The sequence below is a fragment of the Saccostrea cucullata genome, unplaced genomic scaffold (genome assembly GCF_032062105.1).
Source record: "Saccostrea cucullata isolate Sc308-1 unplaced genomic scaffold, CSIRO_AGI_Scuc_v1 ctg3762, whole genome shotgun sequence".
NCBI lineage: Eukaryota > Metazoa > Mollusca > Bivalvia > Ostreida > Ostreidae > Saccostrea > Saccostrea cuccullata.
Genome location: NW_026932675.1, coordinates 16,171 through 32,500, shown reverse-complemented (window position 1 = coordinate 32,500; position 16,330 = coordinate 16,171). Strand labels below are relative to the sequence as shown.

At 35.8% G+C, this 16,330-nt stretch overlaps 3 protein-coding genes across 4 annotated transcripts in view; 1 reads left to right on the top strand and 2 right to left on the bottom strand.

The window, feature by feature from the left end:
- Positions 1–5,344, bottom strand: part of LOC134235762 (dihydropyrimidine dehydrogenase [NADP(+)]-like) — a 19,971-nt gene extending 14,627 nt beyond the window's left edge. Inside the window, 3 exon segments of the mRNA XM_062717908.1 lie at positions 2,303–2,355; positions 3,411–3,463; positions 4,646–5,344. Of these exon segments, the coding sequence (XP_062573892.1) occupies positions 2,303–2,355; positions 3,411–3,463; positions 4,646–5,344 (805 nt within the window).
- The window catches only part of LOC134235763 (dihydropyrimidine dehydrogenase [NADP(+)]-like), a 46,818-nt gene that overhangs the window by 14,745 nt on the left and 15,743 nt on the right, over positions 1–16,330 (bottom strand). The gene's annotated exons all lie outside the window — the stretch shown is intronic.
- Positions 6,426–8,611, top strand: LOC134235764 (uncharacterized). Of its 2 annotated transcripts, none has more exons than XM_062717910.1 (2): positions 6,426–6,534; positions 6,745–8,610. In XM_062717910.1, exon 2 carries the CDS (start codon positions 6,745–6,747, stop codon positions 8,452–8,454), a length of 1,710 nt encoding a protein of 569 aa, XP_062573894.1. In that variant the 5' UTR covers positions 6,426–6,534; the 3' UTR covers positions 8,455–8,610. The 2 variants fall into 2 exon arrangements, with proteins under 2 accessions (XP_062573894.1, XP_062573895.1); XM_062717911.1 differs by having other exon boundaries at positions 6,501–6,630; positions 6,745–8,611.

Sequence of the window (16,330 nt, the reverse complement as noted above, 5' to 3'; positions counted from 1 at the left end):
GAGTAGCATTTTGAAAGAATTTCACAGAAATTTCTATTTTTAGTAACCACGGCAACACCGTTCATCGAAATCAAAAACCGATACACAGAATTATGTATCATAGTGTAGTCTACTTGTGTGCCAAGTTATATTGAAATTAGACCAAAACTGTAGGAGGAGTAGCATTTTGAAAAATTGTTTACAGACAGACGGACAGATGGACAGCTAGACAGCTAGACAGACGGACAGACGGACGGACGCCGGACGCATTACTATCGCATAAGCTCTTCTGGTCTCTTACCAGTAGAGCTAAAAATACTGCAGAAAAACAAATGAAGTGGACAGTAAAATATGGAGGAACAATCACTTGTGTGCATGAACACTGAAGTTTTATTTCTTGATAATATTATAATAGAAAAAAGTGCAACTGCATGGAAGTAAATAAAAGCATTCTTGAGAAAATATTATCTGAGACGGACATTAAACTTAACATTTATATATCCTGTCAAGAGATGAAATCACCAACTCTGTACAAGTATATTATCCGAGGAAAATTGCCCTACAGGCACGAACTATAGGTGAGGGGGTGCTTCCTGACTTTTTCATATACATATTTTCAAAATTTTAATTTAAAAAGGAAATTTTCATGAAAGGTTAGTAAAAACCTCTTTCCCATTTTGTCACAGTAAGGTCATTTTCCTGCATCTCATTATACTATAGTACTGTATTTCTTATATATAAGAAAGAGACTTCCATTTTTTTTTTTTTGGGGGGGGGGGGGGGGGGGTTTCACATTTTTAATCAAGAATCTTTTTGGCTTGTCTATTACCCCCCCCCCCCTTTTCATATTCAGTCTGCTCACCATATGCTTAACATTTATTTAGTTTGTTTAAAAGAAATAACATTTATATACACGATAAAAACATGCAGATATTTTTTTTCTCTACCATTTTCTACTCTAGGTACATTCATTGTACATCTCTCTTAGCGCAGATTTCTCGGATGGGTATATAACAGCCTCGGTAACCTTCCGTCATGTGCGCAGGCACCTGAAAAATGGTTGATGTACATCCACCACCCCCACCGAGATATTTTTGGACACGATAATTCCGATTTACTTGTCTATCTTTTCAAAAAAAAAATTCCTTGTCTATCGTACCAATATATACTTTGATATTTGATACGGTCCTTCGGATGAGACCGTATAAACCGAGGTCCCGTGTCGCTGAAGGTGCTGCCAAGAAAAAGATCCCTTCTTGCTCTATGGCCCTAAGTGCCGAGCACAGGACAAAATTTTCAGCTTTCCGCCGGCAAATGATGGTGTCTTCATATGGGTGAAAAATAAATAAATAAATAAATAGACTCTATAAATCGATATTTGATTATCATCTTCCGTTTTCTGTCAAGTTTTAGAAATTGTTCTTTTACGGTTTATGAAAACTACAAGGACTTTTTATGGCTTTGACAGCATGCTAGAGGTAGTTTACAGCAAGATACATGTTCTTTTGACTTGGCGCTGCGTAATACATGTATGTTAATATACCAAGCACATACTGTAAAGGGACAATCTCTGTAACTTAACAAAAACGGAAAATATCAAAGTATATATATATTTATGGTATTAGTATGTAGACGAGGAATTCATGTATATTGTCTTAGTTAAATTTTTAATAGGAGAGAGGGGGCAAAATCTCAGGTGCCTCACATCTTGTCTAGTACAGCACTGTAACTAAAATAATTCAAATAAAAATTTTAAAACCTTTCCCTTCAAACAGTATTGGGGCTTTAAAACCTATAAACTGAGAAACTAAAATACGATTTATACACAACATAAACAAGAATAACATTTCAACACTAGTTTAATATAAACACTTTGCTCATTGACATAAATATTTACATTCAAATGTATATTACAACACTTTTTGGCTTCTTGGGGCTACTCGACTATCTACTAACGCTGGGGGCCCAGTAAGGTGTACAGGTACCTGGGTGTGCCCAGCAGGTAGCTGTAAATCTAACAGTCAAGACCCTGGGGTAGATCACGGCAGGGTGAGCAGGTACCCGGGGGGAGCCCGGCAGGTATCTGCAATCTAAATAGGGATGATTCTAAAATTTACTATAGTCAAGACCCTGGGGTAGATCCCAGCAGGGTGAGCAGGTACCCGGGGGGAGCCCGGCAGGTATCTGCAATCTAAATAGGGATGATTCTAAAATTTACTATAGTCAAGACCCTGGGGTAGATCCCAGCAGGGTGAGCAGGTACCCGGGGGGAGCCCGGCAGGTAGCTGCAGTCTACTAGGGAGGATTCCTAACTTTTACTGACTCTGGGGGAGCCCAGCAGAGTCGACAGGTACCTGGGGGAAGCCCGGCAGGTAGCTGTAACCAAAAAACAGAATTATACAGTGAAATTTACATGATCAAATTCCGTCATTTATATCAAGTTAAATAGAATAAACAAATATGACAAATTACTTAAGTCATTAAATAAAAATAATAGAATTTGTTGGGGCTTTAAGGGCCTTAACAGTCAAGTAGCCAACAACATATTATGAAAATACATACGAACTGAACATATCTTAAAGATACAAAGTAACTCAACATTTAATAATGATACATACGAACTATACTTTACGATAAACATGTACAATAGACACAAGAAATTATATACATGACAAGTTATACATATTTCGAACAATATATGGTGATGTTGGGGATGGTGGGAGGGATAGGTAAAATTTATCGCATAATATCACAACACTGCTGCTGCATCTGGTCAGTAATTTTCCAATGGCTGGTCAGAAACAGATCACGTGACACATGTTCATTTGCATATGTAAACATTCTATACTTAGATACGCATAACTGAATCTCCACACAGTAGCACGGTACATATATTGTGTATAAACTAATATTACATAAATAAACATTTTATACACAACATAAACAAGAATAACATTTCAACACTAGTTTAATATAAACACTTTGCTCATTGACATAAATATTTACATTCAAATGTATATTACAACACTTTTTGGCTTCTTGGGGCTACTCGACTATCTACTAACGCTGGGGGCCCAGTAAGGTGTACAGGTACCTGGGTGTGCCCAGCAGGTAACTGCAAATCTAACAGTCAAGACCCTGGGGTAGATCCCGGCAGGGTGAGCAGGTACCCGGGGGGAGCCCGGCAGGTATCTGAAGTCTAAATAGGGATGATTCTAACATTTACTATAGTCAAGACCCTGGGGTAGATCCCGGCAGGGTGAGCAGGTACCCGGGGGAGCCCGGCAGGTAGCTGCAGTCTAAATAGGGATGATTCTAACATTTACTATAGTCAAGACCCTGGGGTAGATCCCAGCAGGGTGAGCAGGTACCCGGGGGGAGCCCGGCAGGTAGCTGCAGTCTACTAGGGAGGATTCCTAACTTTTACTGACTCTGGGGGAGCCCAGCAGAGTCGACAGGTACCTGGGGGAAGCCCGGCAGGTAGCTGTAACCAAAAAACAGAATTATACAGTGAAATTTACATGATCAAATTCCGTCATTTATATCAAGTTAAATAGAATAAACAAATATTACAAATTACTTAAGTCATTAAATAAAAATAATAGAATTTGTTGGGGCTTTAAGGGCCAAACGAGTGATGAAATGACAATTGAGAGATTGCATGAGACACGAGAGCCCCAAGAAGTTAAATATTCAACTTGTAGCATTTATCAACTGATATATACATCATCTACTTAAAACAAGAGCTGAGTTTTCCTTGAGCTTCTTGTAGCACATTTGAGGATGTTCTTATGTATCTACTGTAACAGTTAGATGACCATCTACCCAATGTTTGTATGAGGTGATCCTCTATACCCGCTGCAGCTGCAGATGTTGCTGCACCAATTCTAAAAGAATGTCCGCAGTACTTCTGATCATCTAAGTTCAAAAGTCGTAACATGTGTCGTAACATACCTATAAAGTTTTCTCTGTACAAAATTTCACCATTAAAATCTACAAACATTGGTGACTCTGGTAATAATACATTACTAGACCTCATCTGCCTAAATTGAATCATAGATGTGACAGGGTACAAAGGTGGGACATTGAAGACTTGTATCTGCACACCTGATCTGAAAGGATCTGTTTTCGACTTTCTAAGATTCAGAGTATAACTAGAATGATCCTGAGCAAAACTTACATCATTAAACAAAATACAATCATTTGTGTCTGTCTTATTTCTAGCAGTAAACTCACCACACCGTAAAAAAGCAAAAAAAGCCATTTGACATACAGCAAGCATCATTTTGTCAGTGTAACATGAAAAAACACCTGCTTCTAACAATTTTGTGATTTTGTACAAAATGGCAAAAGTAATGGGGAAGCATTTATGTACATTAATATTACAGGTTGACAAACTTTGTGATCTTTTGACTCCCCTAAGAATGCATTCTAAACGTTGCATATTCATCAAAGGATTTTTATACCCTGCCCGAAGATAATGATATCTTATACCTGCTAAGTATAACCGGATTGTACTGTAACTCAGAAAAAGTGCCTTATAACAATAAGTAACAAACTGAATTAACAAGTCTTCTGAGATACATGGTAATGTATCTTCAATAACAATATTACTTAAAGCAACAAAACATAAAAAATGATCAATAGCAGTTTTATAAGTCTTTGCTGTTTGTGGACTTATGGCTGCGTCCCATAGATGTTCGACATCTTCTTTCAGTCCATCATAAGCTGGTGCGGCTGAACACAAGGTGTTGGTTTCACATAAGCCTCTGGTGCTAGTTGCCGAAACTTTGTCATCTTCCACTATGGATTGTCGAAGTTTAGGTTGGACTGTCTCTATATAAGGAAGGGATTCAAGGCTGAAGCCATACTTAGTTCTCACGTGGTTGTGGCTGTTGCTGATATACGGCGAAGTCGTAGTGCCGTTGAATGTGCCATAGGCTGTAGACAAAGTATTACTAGTAGCTGCTGCAGTAGAACTCGGAGTAACTGACGATGTACTAACGTTCATTGCTTTCGTAACCTGTTGTATCTGGGCACATTTATTGTCATTTATTTCATTTCGTAATTTAGCCAGTTCTTGTAGAATAATTGCTACATCACCGCCATCTTTGTTGTTTACATTTCTGCTCTCCGGTTCGATTTCGCGCCGTTCTGTGATTGGCTGTTCCGTTAGCCTCCCTGTACTATCATTGCTTGTACGGTAAAGTCGTAACAATTCCGATTTCCTGCTTGTGGTAGGGGCCGTTATGCCTCGCTTCATCAATTCTTCTCGGATTTTAGTTACCGTCCAATTAATAGGATTGTTCATGTCGTAAATCACAGATTGTCTAGGATTACTATGTTGATTCCTCGTTGGACCCATGATCAATAGTTTGTAAACAAATCGTAGTAAAACACGTGGAAAATCACATGGTAAGTTGAAAGGATATCACAAATGATCACAGAAATAATCCTATGTCCGTTTGTTTTAGTTAAATAAATGATAATAGGTAAAATTTATCGCATAATATCACAACACTGCTGCTGCATCTGGTCAGTAATTTTCCAATGGCTGGTCAGAAACAGATCACGTGACACATGTTCATTTGCATATGTAAACATTCTATACTTAGATACGCATAACTGAATCTCCACACAGTAGCACGGTACATATATTGTGTATAAACTAATATTACATAAATAAACATTTAAATTTTGAAATAAACCCAAGAAATCCGTCAGACATTTTATATTTAATCAAACTGTAGACTAAACCAGCCACGTAGTGCATAGTTTTTGAAAGGGGGACAGCCAGGGAAAAGTTTTAAAAGTTGACAAGCAACAAAAGGGGGGGGATTGCCCAAACTCGAAATCCTAGTAAGCGTAATGTTTGTGAAAAAATGGGGAGGCCCCCCTCCCCTGTGGCTACATGTACGTGCCTGTAAACTGATCTATGTAAAAATATTGGTCATATTTATAGCTTTGTATGTTTATTGGGCTCAAAACCATTTCTCTTCGACTCTCAATTTAATATGAATACTAGTATTCTCCTCAATTTCAGGTTCGTTTAACAATAAATAAATATACTCATATCTTGTCCCGAATTATTATTAAAGTTAAAAGCGCACATGACAGCATTTAGAGAACAATAATTTTACAAACTCGTCAATATAGTGTGCACTTCCTATTTCACATTGTCTCGAATGACGTCATGCAACAAGGGAGATAAGCGATTTACAATAAATGATCCACTTGTCACTCAGGTAAGTTTAAACGACATTTAATGATGGAAATTGGTGACAAAAAATTAAACAGACCTCAGAATGTTATTAATATTATTCTAGAGGCTGATAATAATGAATAATTATGAATTTTCACATAAATATTATATTTGACCTTTAAAGCTTGGATAGACATAATTGTTATCAGTAAGCAATCCGTGGGATATTTAAATCTATTTTTACAAACCAGGAAGTAAATGACAGAACTCGCTTAAATCTCATGTAAAATCATTAGAGGACATTCCAAAGTCAGAGATACAACAACATTCATTTCTTGGACATTCAAAGCATCGTAAGTCAATCAATAGTCATTTTTCAAATGATCAGAAATTTTTCCAATTATCTGACAAGATTAGTTTTCTGAACATCATGCATTTAAGGCTGGCAGGTATCAAAAAAGATTTTTGAATCGGACATGCCTTTACATGTCCTTCAGTTGAACATTGCTATTTAATTTCATTGGATTTAATTACTCTTTCAAAGTCTGCTTAAATAATTGCAGATGGCACAATCCAAACCAAGAATACCAGGTACAGCCCAGCACTTTTTAGAGTGTGGCATTAAAGACTGTGAGAGAAACTGTGAATATTACTGCAATCCTTGCCACCAACAGATGTGTGAACGATGTAGAGATGAACATCTGAGAAATCCAAAAACAAAAAACCATGAAGTGGTCCTTTACCAGCTACGGAAACGACAACTTCCTGTTAAGAAATGTGAGATCCACCCCACCAAGGATATAGATCTTCTCTGTGAAGAATGTAAGATCCCTTTATGTTCCAAGTGTACTGCCACTCCAGAACACAGAGGCCATGCCTTCACTGATTTAGAGACCATCTATGCTGAGAAGTTCTCATTCTGTCTAGAAGAAATTACCAAATCGCGGGAGTATTTTCTGCCAACATCACAAGACATACGAAAAGAAATTAAAGGAGATGCCACAGAAATCAAGAAGGTTATAGACAACATAAGAACCTCCATGAAGGCTGAAGCCGAGTCCCTTAAAAGTCTGGTGGATAAAGTGCAAACAGAGAACATGAAGGAGTTAGACCAGATAGAGCACTCACTGCTTGAAGATTTAAAAACCCAGGGGAAAACATTTGATGAATACATCATTCACCTCAACAACCTAATAAAGGAGTTCCAGGATTTCCTCTCCTCACCAGATCCCACAAAATTAACTTTGACACTCTCTTTGGTGGATATGAAAATCCAACCAATACCAGAGACAACAAAACCAGTAACACCAGTATTTACTGCTGCCCAATATGGCAAAGAGGATGTTGCCAAATTATTGGGAAAAATAAATATCCCAAAGACAAAACCAAAAACAAGGAAAATAAAGCCAATGGAAGTTTCATCTACCCTTACACCAAAGAAACCTACAAGTAAACAGTTAAAATCTGACAAAGAGAAAAAAACACTGTCTCTATCTTCCTCTGTCACTAAGGTCAGAAAGTTCAAAGTACCAGATGTTTATAATGTATGTCATATGTCACTAGATCAGTCAGGCAGACTCTGGGTCAGTGATAATGCTGGTAACCTTGTCCAAACAGATCTACAGGGGAATCAGCTACAGAAGATAGAAACCAGTGACGGATATGGTTACCACACAGTGACACAGGATGGAGATCTGATCTTTACAGACAAATATGATGATGTCATCAATAGGATAACACAGGATAACAATATCACTGAATTCATTAAAACAGGAGATTGGATACCAATCAGCATACACTCCTCCCACATCAATGGGGACTTACTGGTGGGGATGGAGACAGATAGAGAGGCTAAAGTCATCAGGTACAACAAGATAGGGAAAGAACTACAGAACATACAAAGGGATAACAAAGGACAGGAACTGTATAGTAATCAACAATACATAACAGAAAACATCAATGGAGATATCTGTACATCAGACATTGATAAAAAGGCGGTAGTGGTGGTGAATAAATCAGGACAACACAGATTCTCCTACACAGATCAGGAGTCAGGGTTCTATCCCTATGGAATCTGTACTGATGTCCTCGGTCACATACTGGTGTGTGATGATTACAAAGTTCACATTCTTGATCAGGATGGTCAGTTTTTATCTCTAATAATCACACCAGACACAGGGATTAATCCCAACTGTGTATGTGTGGATGATGAGAACAATATTTATATGGGAGATTACAATGCAGAAGTTATAGTTTACAAGTATCTTCAGTGATTTGTATTCTTAAATCTAACAAACTGTGGCTGCGTATTATTATTTATACTTCAATTAACAGAATTAATTGTACACTTATCACAGATTTAATTTTGCATACCTTGTGATGCAACAGAATAATCAGATATAGGTTTAAGATTAATAGATAACTAAATGTGGTTTAAATTGGACCTTCAGTAGAACATGTCAAAATTTCCTATTACATGTACTTAATAGCCATTCTCTGTAACCACTTAAACTTCGTTGCCACGCATGGTCACCGATTTTGATGAAACTTCACCCATGCTTAGTACTTGACTTCAGAAACAAATATCAAACAAAATTTCGTTGCTAAGTGTCTCGGTTGCTATGGCAACAGCCGGAAAAGTTTGAAAAATCGAGATTTTCAGCCACTTTAAATCTTGACTGTCGCTTAATAAAAACTAGAAAAAGCAAACAAACCATTCTCACAAAAACATGATACCTTGATGTCACTTATACTGTTAAGAAACTGTTTAGAATATATCTCTAAGTAAGTGGTAACCAAGGGTACATTTGGAATACAGTGGACCTTCAGATATCCGGACGCCAGATATCCGGATGCTTCAGTATCCGGACGATTTTTCATCGGAACGAAATTTTAAAATGTTATTCTGTCTTGTTTAACTGGTGATTCAGATATCCGGATGCTTCACATATCCGGACAAATTGACTGGGAACCAAAGCGTCCGGATAAATGAGGGTCCACTGTACATTTAAAATGCTGAAATATGCTGAAAAACACCCCGTATTCACTAATGGTAGGTGTTACATGCTCAAACTCAATCAATGACTTAAGAAAAACAATGAAAATGTTTGACCTTAAGTATATAAGTGTAAGCAATATTATTCTATAAATAACTTTTATGGTTGCCATGGTAACACAGTGTAACCATGCAAAATCAGTAAATAAGATTGGGTTAATGCTACCGTCTTGAGGAAAAACATGAAAATTCAAGACTGGCAAATATGCATCCTTAGGACCTTGCAACACCAAAACCATAAGAAAAATTGGGTATAAATCCTACTTTGCAGTGTTACCATGGAAACAAAGAACCAGTGCTTAAAAGTGAATTATTTTTTGCTGCATTAAGAATTAAGTTGCCATTTAATCAAGAAACAAATTAAAGGACTCAGTTTGAATAGTACTTATCTGTTAGAACTGAAGTTGAATATCATACATTGATAACCTTTGATGAAGAAAACAACACTGTTGCTATGGTTACCAAGATGGGAAAATGTTCGATTTTGTGAACTTTATATCAATATTAAACCCTGTGTGCCAACTTCTTGCATCAACTTAGAGATTGGATGACAGTCAAAATTGAAAGTCATGTTTGCTGTTAATAAATATCAATCATAAAAGTTTTGGTAATCTACATTTAAGGGTACGTATCCAAGGAAAGAAAATATTTTTCAGGTTTTTAAGCACATATTTACTGCTTATTTCCATAGCAATGCTCTATTTAAAGAATCTTATCTGAATTTTTGCAAATGGGATAACTAGGAGCACATCAACATCTTTAAAAATTGATCATTAGTTATGAGGAAATGTGCTTTTTTAAAAGAGAGGATCAGATTTAAACATGTACAGAATGTTACTTGTGAAGGCTCTCTGTGGTATAAAAACCTTGACAACCATTGCCAACCAAAATGAAATATCATATTTTGTTCATGATATATGTTTCAAGGCTCTTTTATCTATTATTTGGTCACATTTCATCCTATTACTGCTTTTTATTTTTAGTATAGGACTTTATAAAATTCAATGAATTTTTTTTTTACTTTTGAATACTTTGTTACCATAGTAACGTATGTAATAGTTGATTTACCAAACATATTTATCATGCATTTGAGACATCTGACCTTCAATTTTTGGAAACAGTCATTGCCAATTGTTTGCTTTGCTGCAAATGTTAACAATGGGGCTCTAAACATGTTAAAAAATGCCATTTTTCGAACTTTAAGACATGTTGCCATGGTAACTATAAGACATAGCAACCAATATTTGCCTGATTTCAGTTTAGGGTATCAATGACTTTTATCATAGAGAGTTTGGAGAAATTCTGAGACTATGTGTGCCACAGCTCCTATATAAAATTTCAAATCATTACAGAGAATGGCTCTTAATTTTTTAAAAAAGAATCTTAATTACCCGTACGAAAGTTCGAGGCGGAATAGACACGGCTTGGGCACGGCTAAGACATGGAATCCGTACGGGTTTTTAAAAAGCCGCACGGGTTCTGCATGTCCAAGACACGGACACGGCTTCCGTGTCTGAAAGTGAGGAATCCTCACTCACAGAAACCCGTGTGGAGACACGGACTCCGTGTACCAGGGAGACGGTTTTTTACTGAGGCGGGTTTTGCTTCAAACTATTTATTTATATCTCACGGCTTTTTACTGAGCATGCTCAATCATAACTTCCTTTATTTGAATATTAAATTGGAGGGATTCTTGGTCATGAGCTAAGTCAATGTGTCTTTTTGCTCTATTTAAAGGATATTTAACCAATAGATGTCAGTTGAATTGTATTTATGTCAGTCTGGAATAATTTCTTCACTTTTAAACTAAATGCAGTAAGTGTAATCTAGAATAAATTAGTCAATTTTTCAATTTTCATGATCTTCCTGTATTGCAATGTTGACAATGAACATGATGAAATAGTTTAGGCTTATTTGAATGATTTTAGTTGGACTTTCACTAATGTGACATTACTGTGCTATAGATTGAAAGTTTTATTTATACAGTAAATTCTTTCTCAGATTGTGCAAACTTATAGCTACTAGATTAAATTACAATTGAATATTAATGTACATTATCATTAAAATCTTAATTAAAAACTAGCATGAATTGTAACTGATAAAGTTAATCTTTAACAGAAAGTAAATGTACACATTCATATAAGATTTTGAATTTTTGAAATTCTAAAACTAAGCATAAATGTAAAGCAATGTGAAGTTAGTTTGGTTTCAGTCACTATTTTGGCATTCACTGAGTTACATCAGGACATTCTCTAAAGACAATGACCTAGATCTAGACGAATGCACAGATCCCGTGACTCCTTATATGGTATAAGGCACGGCTTTTTTGACACGGGTTTCAAAAAAAACGTGTCTCCATATATGGAAAAGGACACGGGTTTCAGACACGCGGGTTTACAGAATCCGTGAGTCCATATATGGAAACAAGCACGGCTTTCTGACACGGGTTTTGTAAAACCGTGTGATCTCATTTAAATAATTCGGCCAATATCCTGTGCCGTGTCCGTGCCTCGACCACTTTTAGGCACTGCTTTCCATACATGCTTTACATAGGAGCACGGAATGCTAAAGCACGGGTTTCAGGAGACGGAATCCGTGCCTGAGCCGTGTCTAAGCCGCCCGGACTGTTTCATACGGGTTGCTTGATAGAGTAATTGTTTATTTAAAGTATATGTAATTGAAACATTTCTTGCATTTTTTCTTTGTCATCACATTTATTATGGCTGTGCAGAGCACCAAAAGTTTTTTCCATTTTAAACCAATGTAAAACTTGTGGCCCTGCATAATAACGCAAGACAGTCTGTTCACGCAAATTTATTTCTAGTGTACAATAGTATTCCTTATGATTATGTAGAGCAATAAACAAATTAATTTCATGAAAATTTTGTCTCGCTTACCAAGAATAAAAGCCTATCTTTTGAAAATAAGGTGTCGCAAAAATTTATAGATCTACAGTATTTCAATGTAAAACTTCCCCATTGTGAACCCGTTCTACCCCATGGGATTAAAATTTAAACAATTCAAGATCTACACTACACCAGGATGCTTCAAAATATGTTTCAGCTTTCCTTGCACATTGCTTCTTGAGAAGATTTTTTAATAAACCCATCCTTTTTAAGTCTCTTTTCTATATTATCTCCCCTTTGAAGGGGACTTGGCCCTTCATATTAATAATAACTAGAAAACTGACCAGTCAGCAAGGGCCCCGCCATGGGGTAGAATTATAAGGGTGCAGCTTATGGAATGATTCAAAAATATATGACAAATAAGAAACAGCAACTGTATTCTTAAAATTTCAAGATAATTCCTGAATATCCAAAAACTTGTTAATAATATCCTTGTATTTACATAAGGCAGTAAAGAACAACTCAAAATGTATATCTAAACAATAATGAAGGCAGCTTGTGTTATATAAAATGCCAGCCTTCCAATGAATGCAAATACATATCATGAAGGCTTGACCTAGCTTAACTTCAAAACAAACAGCAGTTGCAGACAAAGGTTTTCATTAATCTTAAAGTGACAGATAAAGATAAGCCTTCTAAATTTTCTGCAGCAGACTAGATAATTAATCCCAAGGGATTAATTGTACTTCTCTCTCATCATTTTCTTCTGAATTTATAATAAGAACTTTTTTAGTAATGATAGAATTACGTTTTTATCCTACTACCTTAAAAATCAATAATATTCTTGAATTTACATGAAGCAAGAAAAAAAATAAATAAAAATAAAAAAAATATATCTTCTTTAATCTATTTCTTGCTTTAAGAATTCAGTGAACTCATTGTGTAGGGTATTTCAACAAAAATTTTAAAAGTAAAAACATTTATACTTCAATCCACTTAAATGGACTTAACTTCAAAACAAACTTCATTTGTAGAAAGAGGGGGTAATTAATCTCAATGTGACAGGTAAAGATAATGCTTTAGATTTTCTTCAGGAGGAAAGCTAATTACTCCCAAGGGACTCATTCACTGCAGTATTCAGTTTACAATGGGAACATTTTCAGAAGTTATTTCTCTTTGCCAATTCATTCTTATATAAAGTTAAGGAATCTACCCCACCACCCCAGCTCCAAACCAGAGGACATAGAGAAACAAACTTAGCATCAAAATATGTCTTTTTGCCTACTGAACTACCATACCAAATCTGAACTTAATTGGACTACCATAAAAAAAGTTATTAGGAAAAAACAGAAAATTTGTGGACGGAAGAATGACAGACGGACAGACAGACGGACAGACAGACAGACAGAGTGATTACTATAGGGCACCCGTAAATCCTTGCGGGGCCCTAATAAAATCTCTTCTTCACCCATGCTTTGTACCAAGTTTCCTTAAAATTGGTCCAGCGGCTCTTGAGAAGAAATTGAAAATGTGAAGAGTTTACAGACTGATGGACAGGCGGACGGACATTGGGTGCTTAGAAAAGCTCACTTGAGCTTCCAGCTCAGGTGAGCTAAAAAGGCAGCCAAAAAGAAATCGGAAGTGTTTGCAGTTATTTACATTTGAGTTTTTGACACCGCACCCACCCATAGTTCGATGTCTTTTTAATATTCACATGGTTTTCAAGATATGAAAGAATAGATTCCCTAAAATTAAAAGGAATCAGCAAGGTTTAAGGTTGTCTACAGTTAAGTTTCATTTACTTTCATCAACAATCTCAAACCTGCAGATATTTGTGGATGTGCCTGGGACCCTGTTTTCCATCATTGACTGACTCCACTGTTGTTTGGGCCACCCCTGCTAGATCCCCTCCACAGAATACCCAGGGGAGCACTGCAAAGAGGAGCTGACCCTTGCAACTTATTTACCAAAATGCATTCAATGTGGGCTACTATATCTCCTAAAAGATGGTTTAAAGGGGTTACTAAGTAACTAGCTGAAAACATCATTATGTATCACCAGTGAAAATTCTGTTACCATGCATTACAACTTGATAATCCCAGTCATTGTATTTACCTGGATTATCACCAAAATTTCTTTTTACATGTACTTTTTTTGGTTTAATGCTTTAAAATTTTAATAATAATTTCAAAAGCACATCTCTTTGTACTGCTGAAAGTTTTTTACAAAACTTAATGATTTCCTTTATTAAAAAAAGAGGTGCATATTCATATAATTTTTCTATTCCAATGACCGAGTTCATTTCTTTTAAAGATTTTGATCTACTTTCAAGCATTTCGATGCACACATGCTTTGATTTTATAGAGATCTACTGCATGTCATGTACCTAAGGTGCATAAAATTGCTAAAAAGGTCACTTGAGTGAATCACTAATACATACCATCTGTTTCCGTCAGTCCTGAGCCAAATGCCGAGATGATGTAATTAGCCTTGATGCGGATGATTTCTTCCTCATCTTCCACCCAGTTCCCTTCATCATCCATCTCTGTTCTGACAAACTCCATCCCCGTAATCACTCCATTCTTTGTCATCACTTTTCTAGGGGCCAGGAAGGGCAAGAACTCACATTTCTCCCCTTTTGCCAACTCCATCTAGGTGGGAAATCATATCACTGAGTTAATAAAGATAATCAAAACTGTTGAATATAAGAATAATTTCTCACAAAAAATCTACTTGAATCAGACACTTTTTTTGCATCAAAATCTTTAGATTTTAAGAAACCTACACTGAAATGATTCTGTTATGTCAGCAAAAATCAGAATCTTCTTGAGGTCAGGCATTTCTGCAGAAATAGTGAAAAGAAAAAAAATCACAAAAATTAGAAAAAAATTCAGTTGTCAAATTGAGGATATAAATCAATCATTTTCACAGAGTTAGACTAAGTATACGCTGCATAAAGATTATTAAAATAATAATACACTACTGGAGTATATGAAGGATAAACACGTTTGAAGAAGGTAAATGATAATAATAATACTTTTTTAAAGAAGGTAACCTGATTAGTGCAAGCACCATTCTTCCCCAGGGCCTTCTGACAATTAAGTAACAATACAAAAATACATAGTTATACAGACATATTATAAATATATAAATATACAATTACAAATAAACATGAATCACAAATTATTCTGACATTGTTTTACATAATGTTTTACTTGTCTCTTGAAAGAATTAAGAGTTGGTGACATTTTTATGTGCACTGGTAAAGCATTCCATAAAATGACATCAGAATACTGGAAGGAATTTTCAAAAAGTTTGCATTTATGAATTTGCACACACAAATCAACATTGGATTAAGATCAAAGAGTACGTATATTGGTTATTAATTTGAAATTTAAAAATTTGATGTAAATAAGTAGGACAATAATTAAAAAGGGATTTATATAACAATACATATTTATTTACAGTAAGCTGTTCATAAACAGTAAGCCAATCAATTTCATCAAAAAGGGGTCGTGAGGGTGCATCAAGGGGCATCCGGAACACCTCGGGCCTTTCCCAGAATTTTCTGTGAAAGGCCCGAGGTGTTCCGGATGCATCAGGGGGTGCATCTAAAATATACCTTGCAGCATGTTTTTGAAGTACCAACAAGTTTGCCTTGGTCCATTTCATATAACCATTTATCTGTAATTTTTGTAAGGATTGTTTGACATGAGTGCAATTCTCTGAAACCTGATTGAGATTCTATTAAAAGTCTGATAATAGCAATCGTACATATTTAGCTACATATTTTTCTATATTTTTTGATAATGTCGGTAAAATAGAAATGGGTCTGTAGTTATTTGGATCTAGCTTGTTTCCCTTTTTATAAATAGGTGTAACTTTGGCAAGTTTAAAATTTTTTGGGAAAATACCTGATGTAATACTAGTATTTATTATATGGGTTACAGGTTTAAGTATTATTTGTGCAGCAAGTTTTAATAAATGTGGACCGATGGTATCTACACCTGATGATTTATTAACATCTAGCTTGTATGGTAAGGAAAGCACTACATCAGGCTAATAAGCGGGATAATTTAGACTGTACAAAATTTAAAATGCCATCGAAATCACACTCTTCTTTATTTACTCCTTCAAGGAGTTTAGCCGAGACATTTGAGAAATGAGAATTAAATATCTCTGCAATTTCTTGTGTATCCTCTGTTACATTAATTATTATTTTGTTCAAGTGCCGTCGAACTATATTTT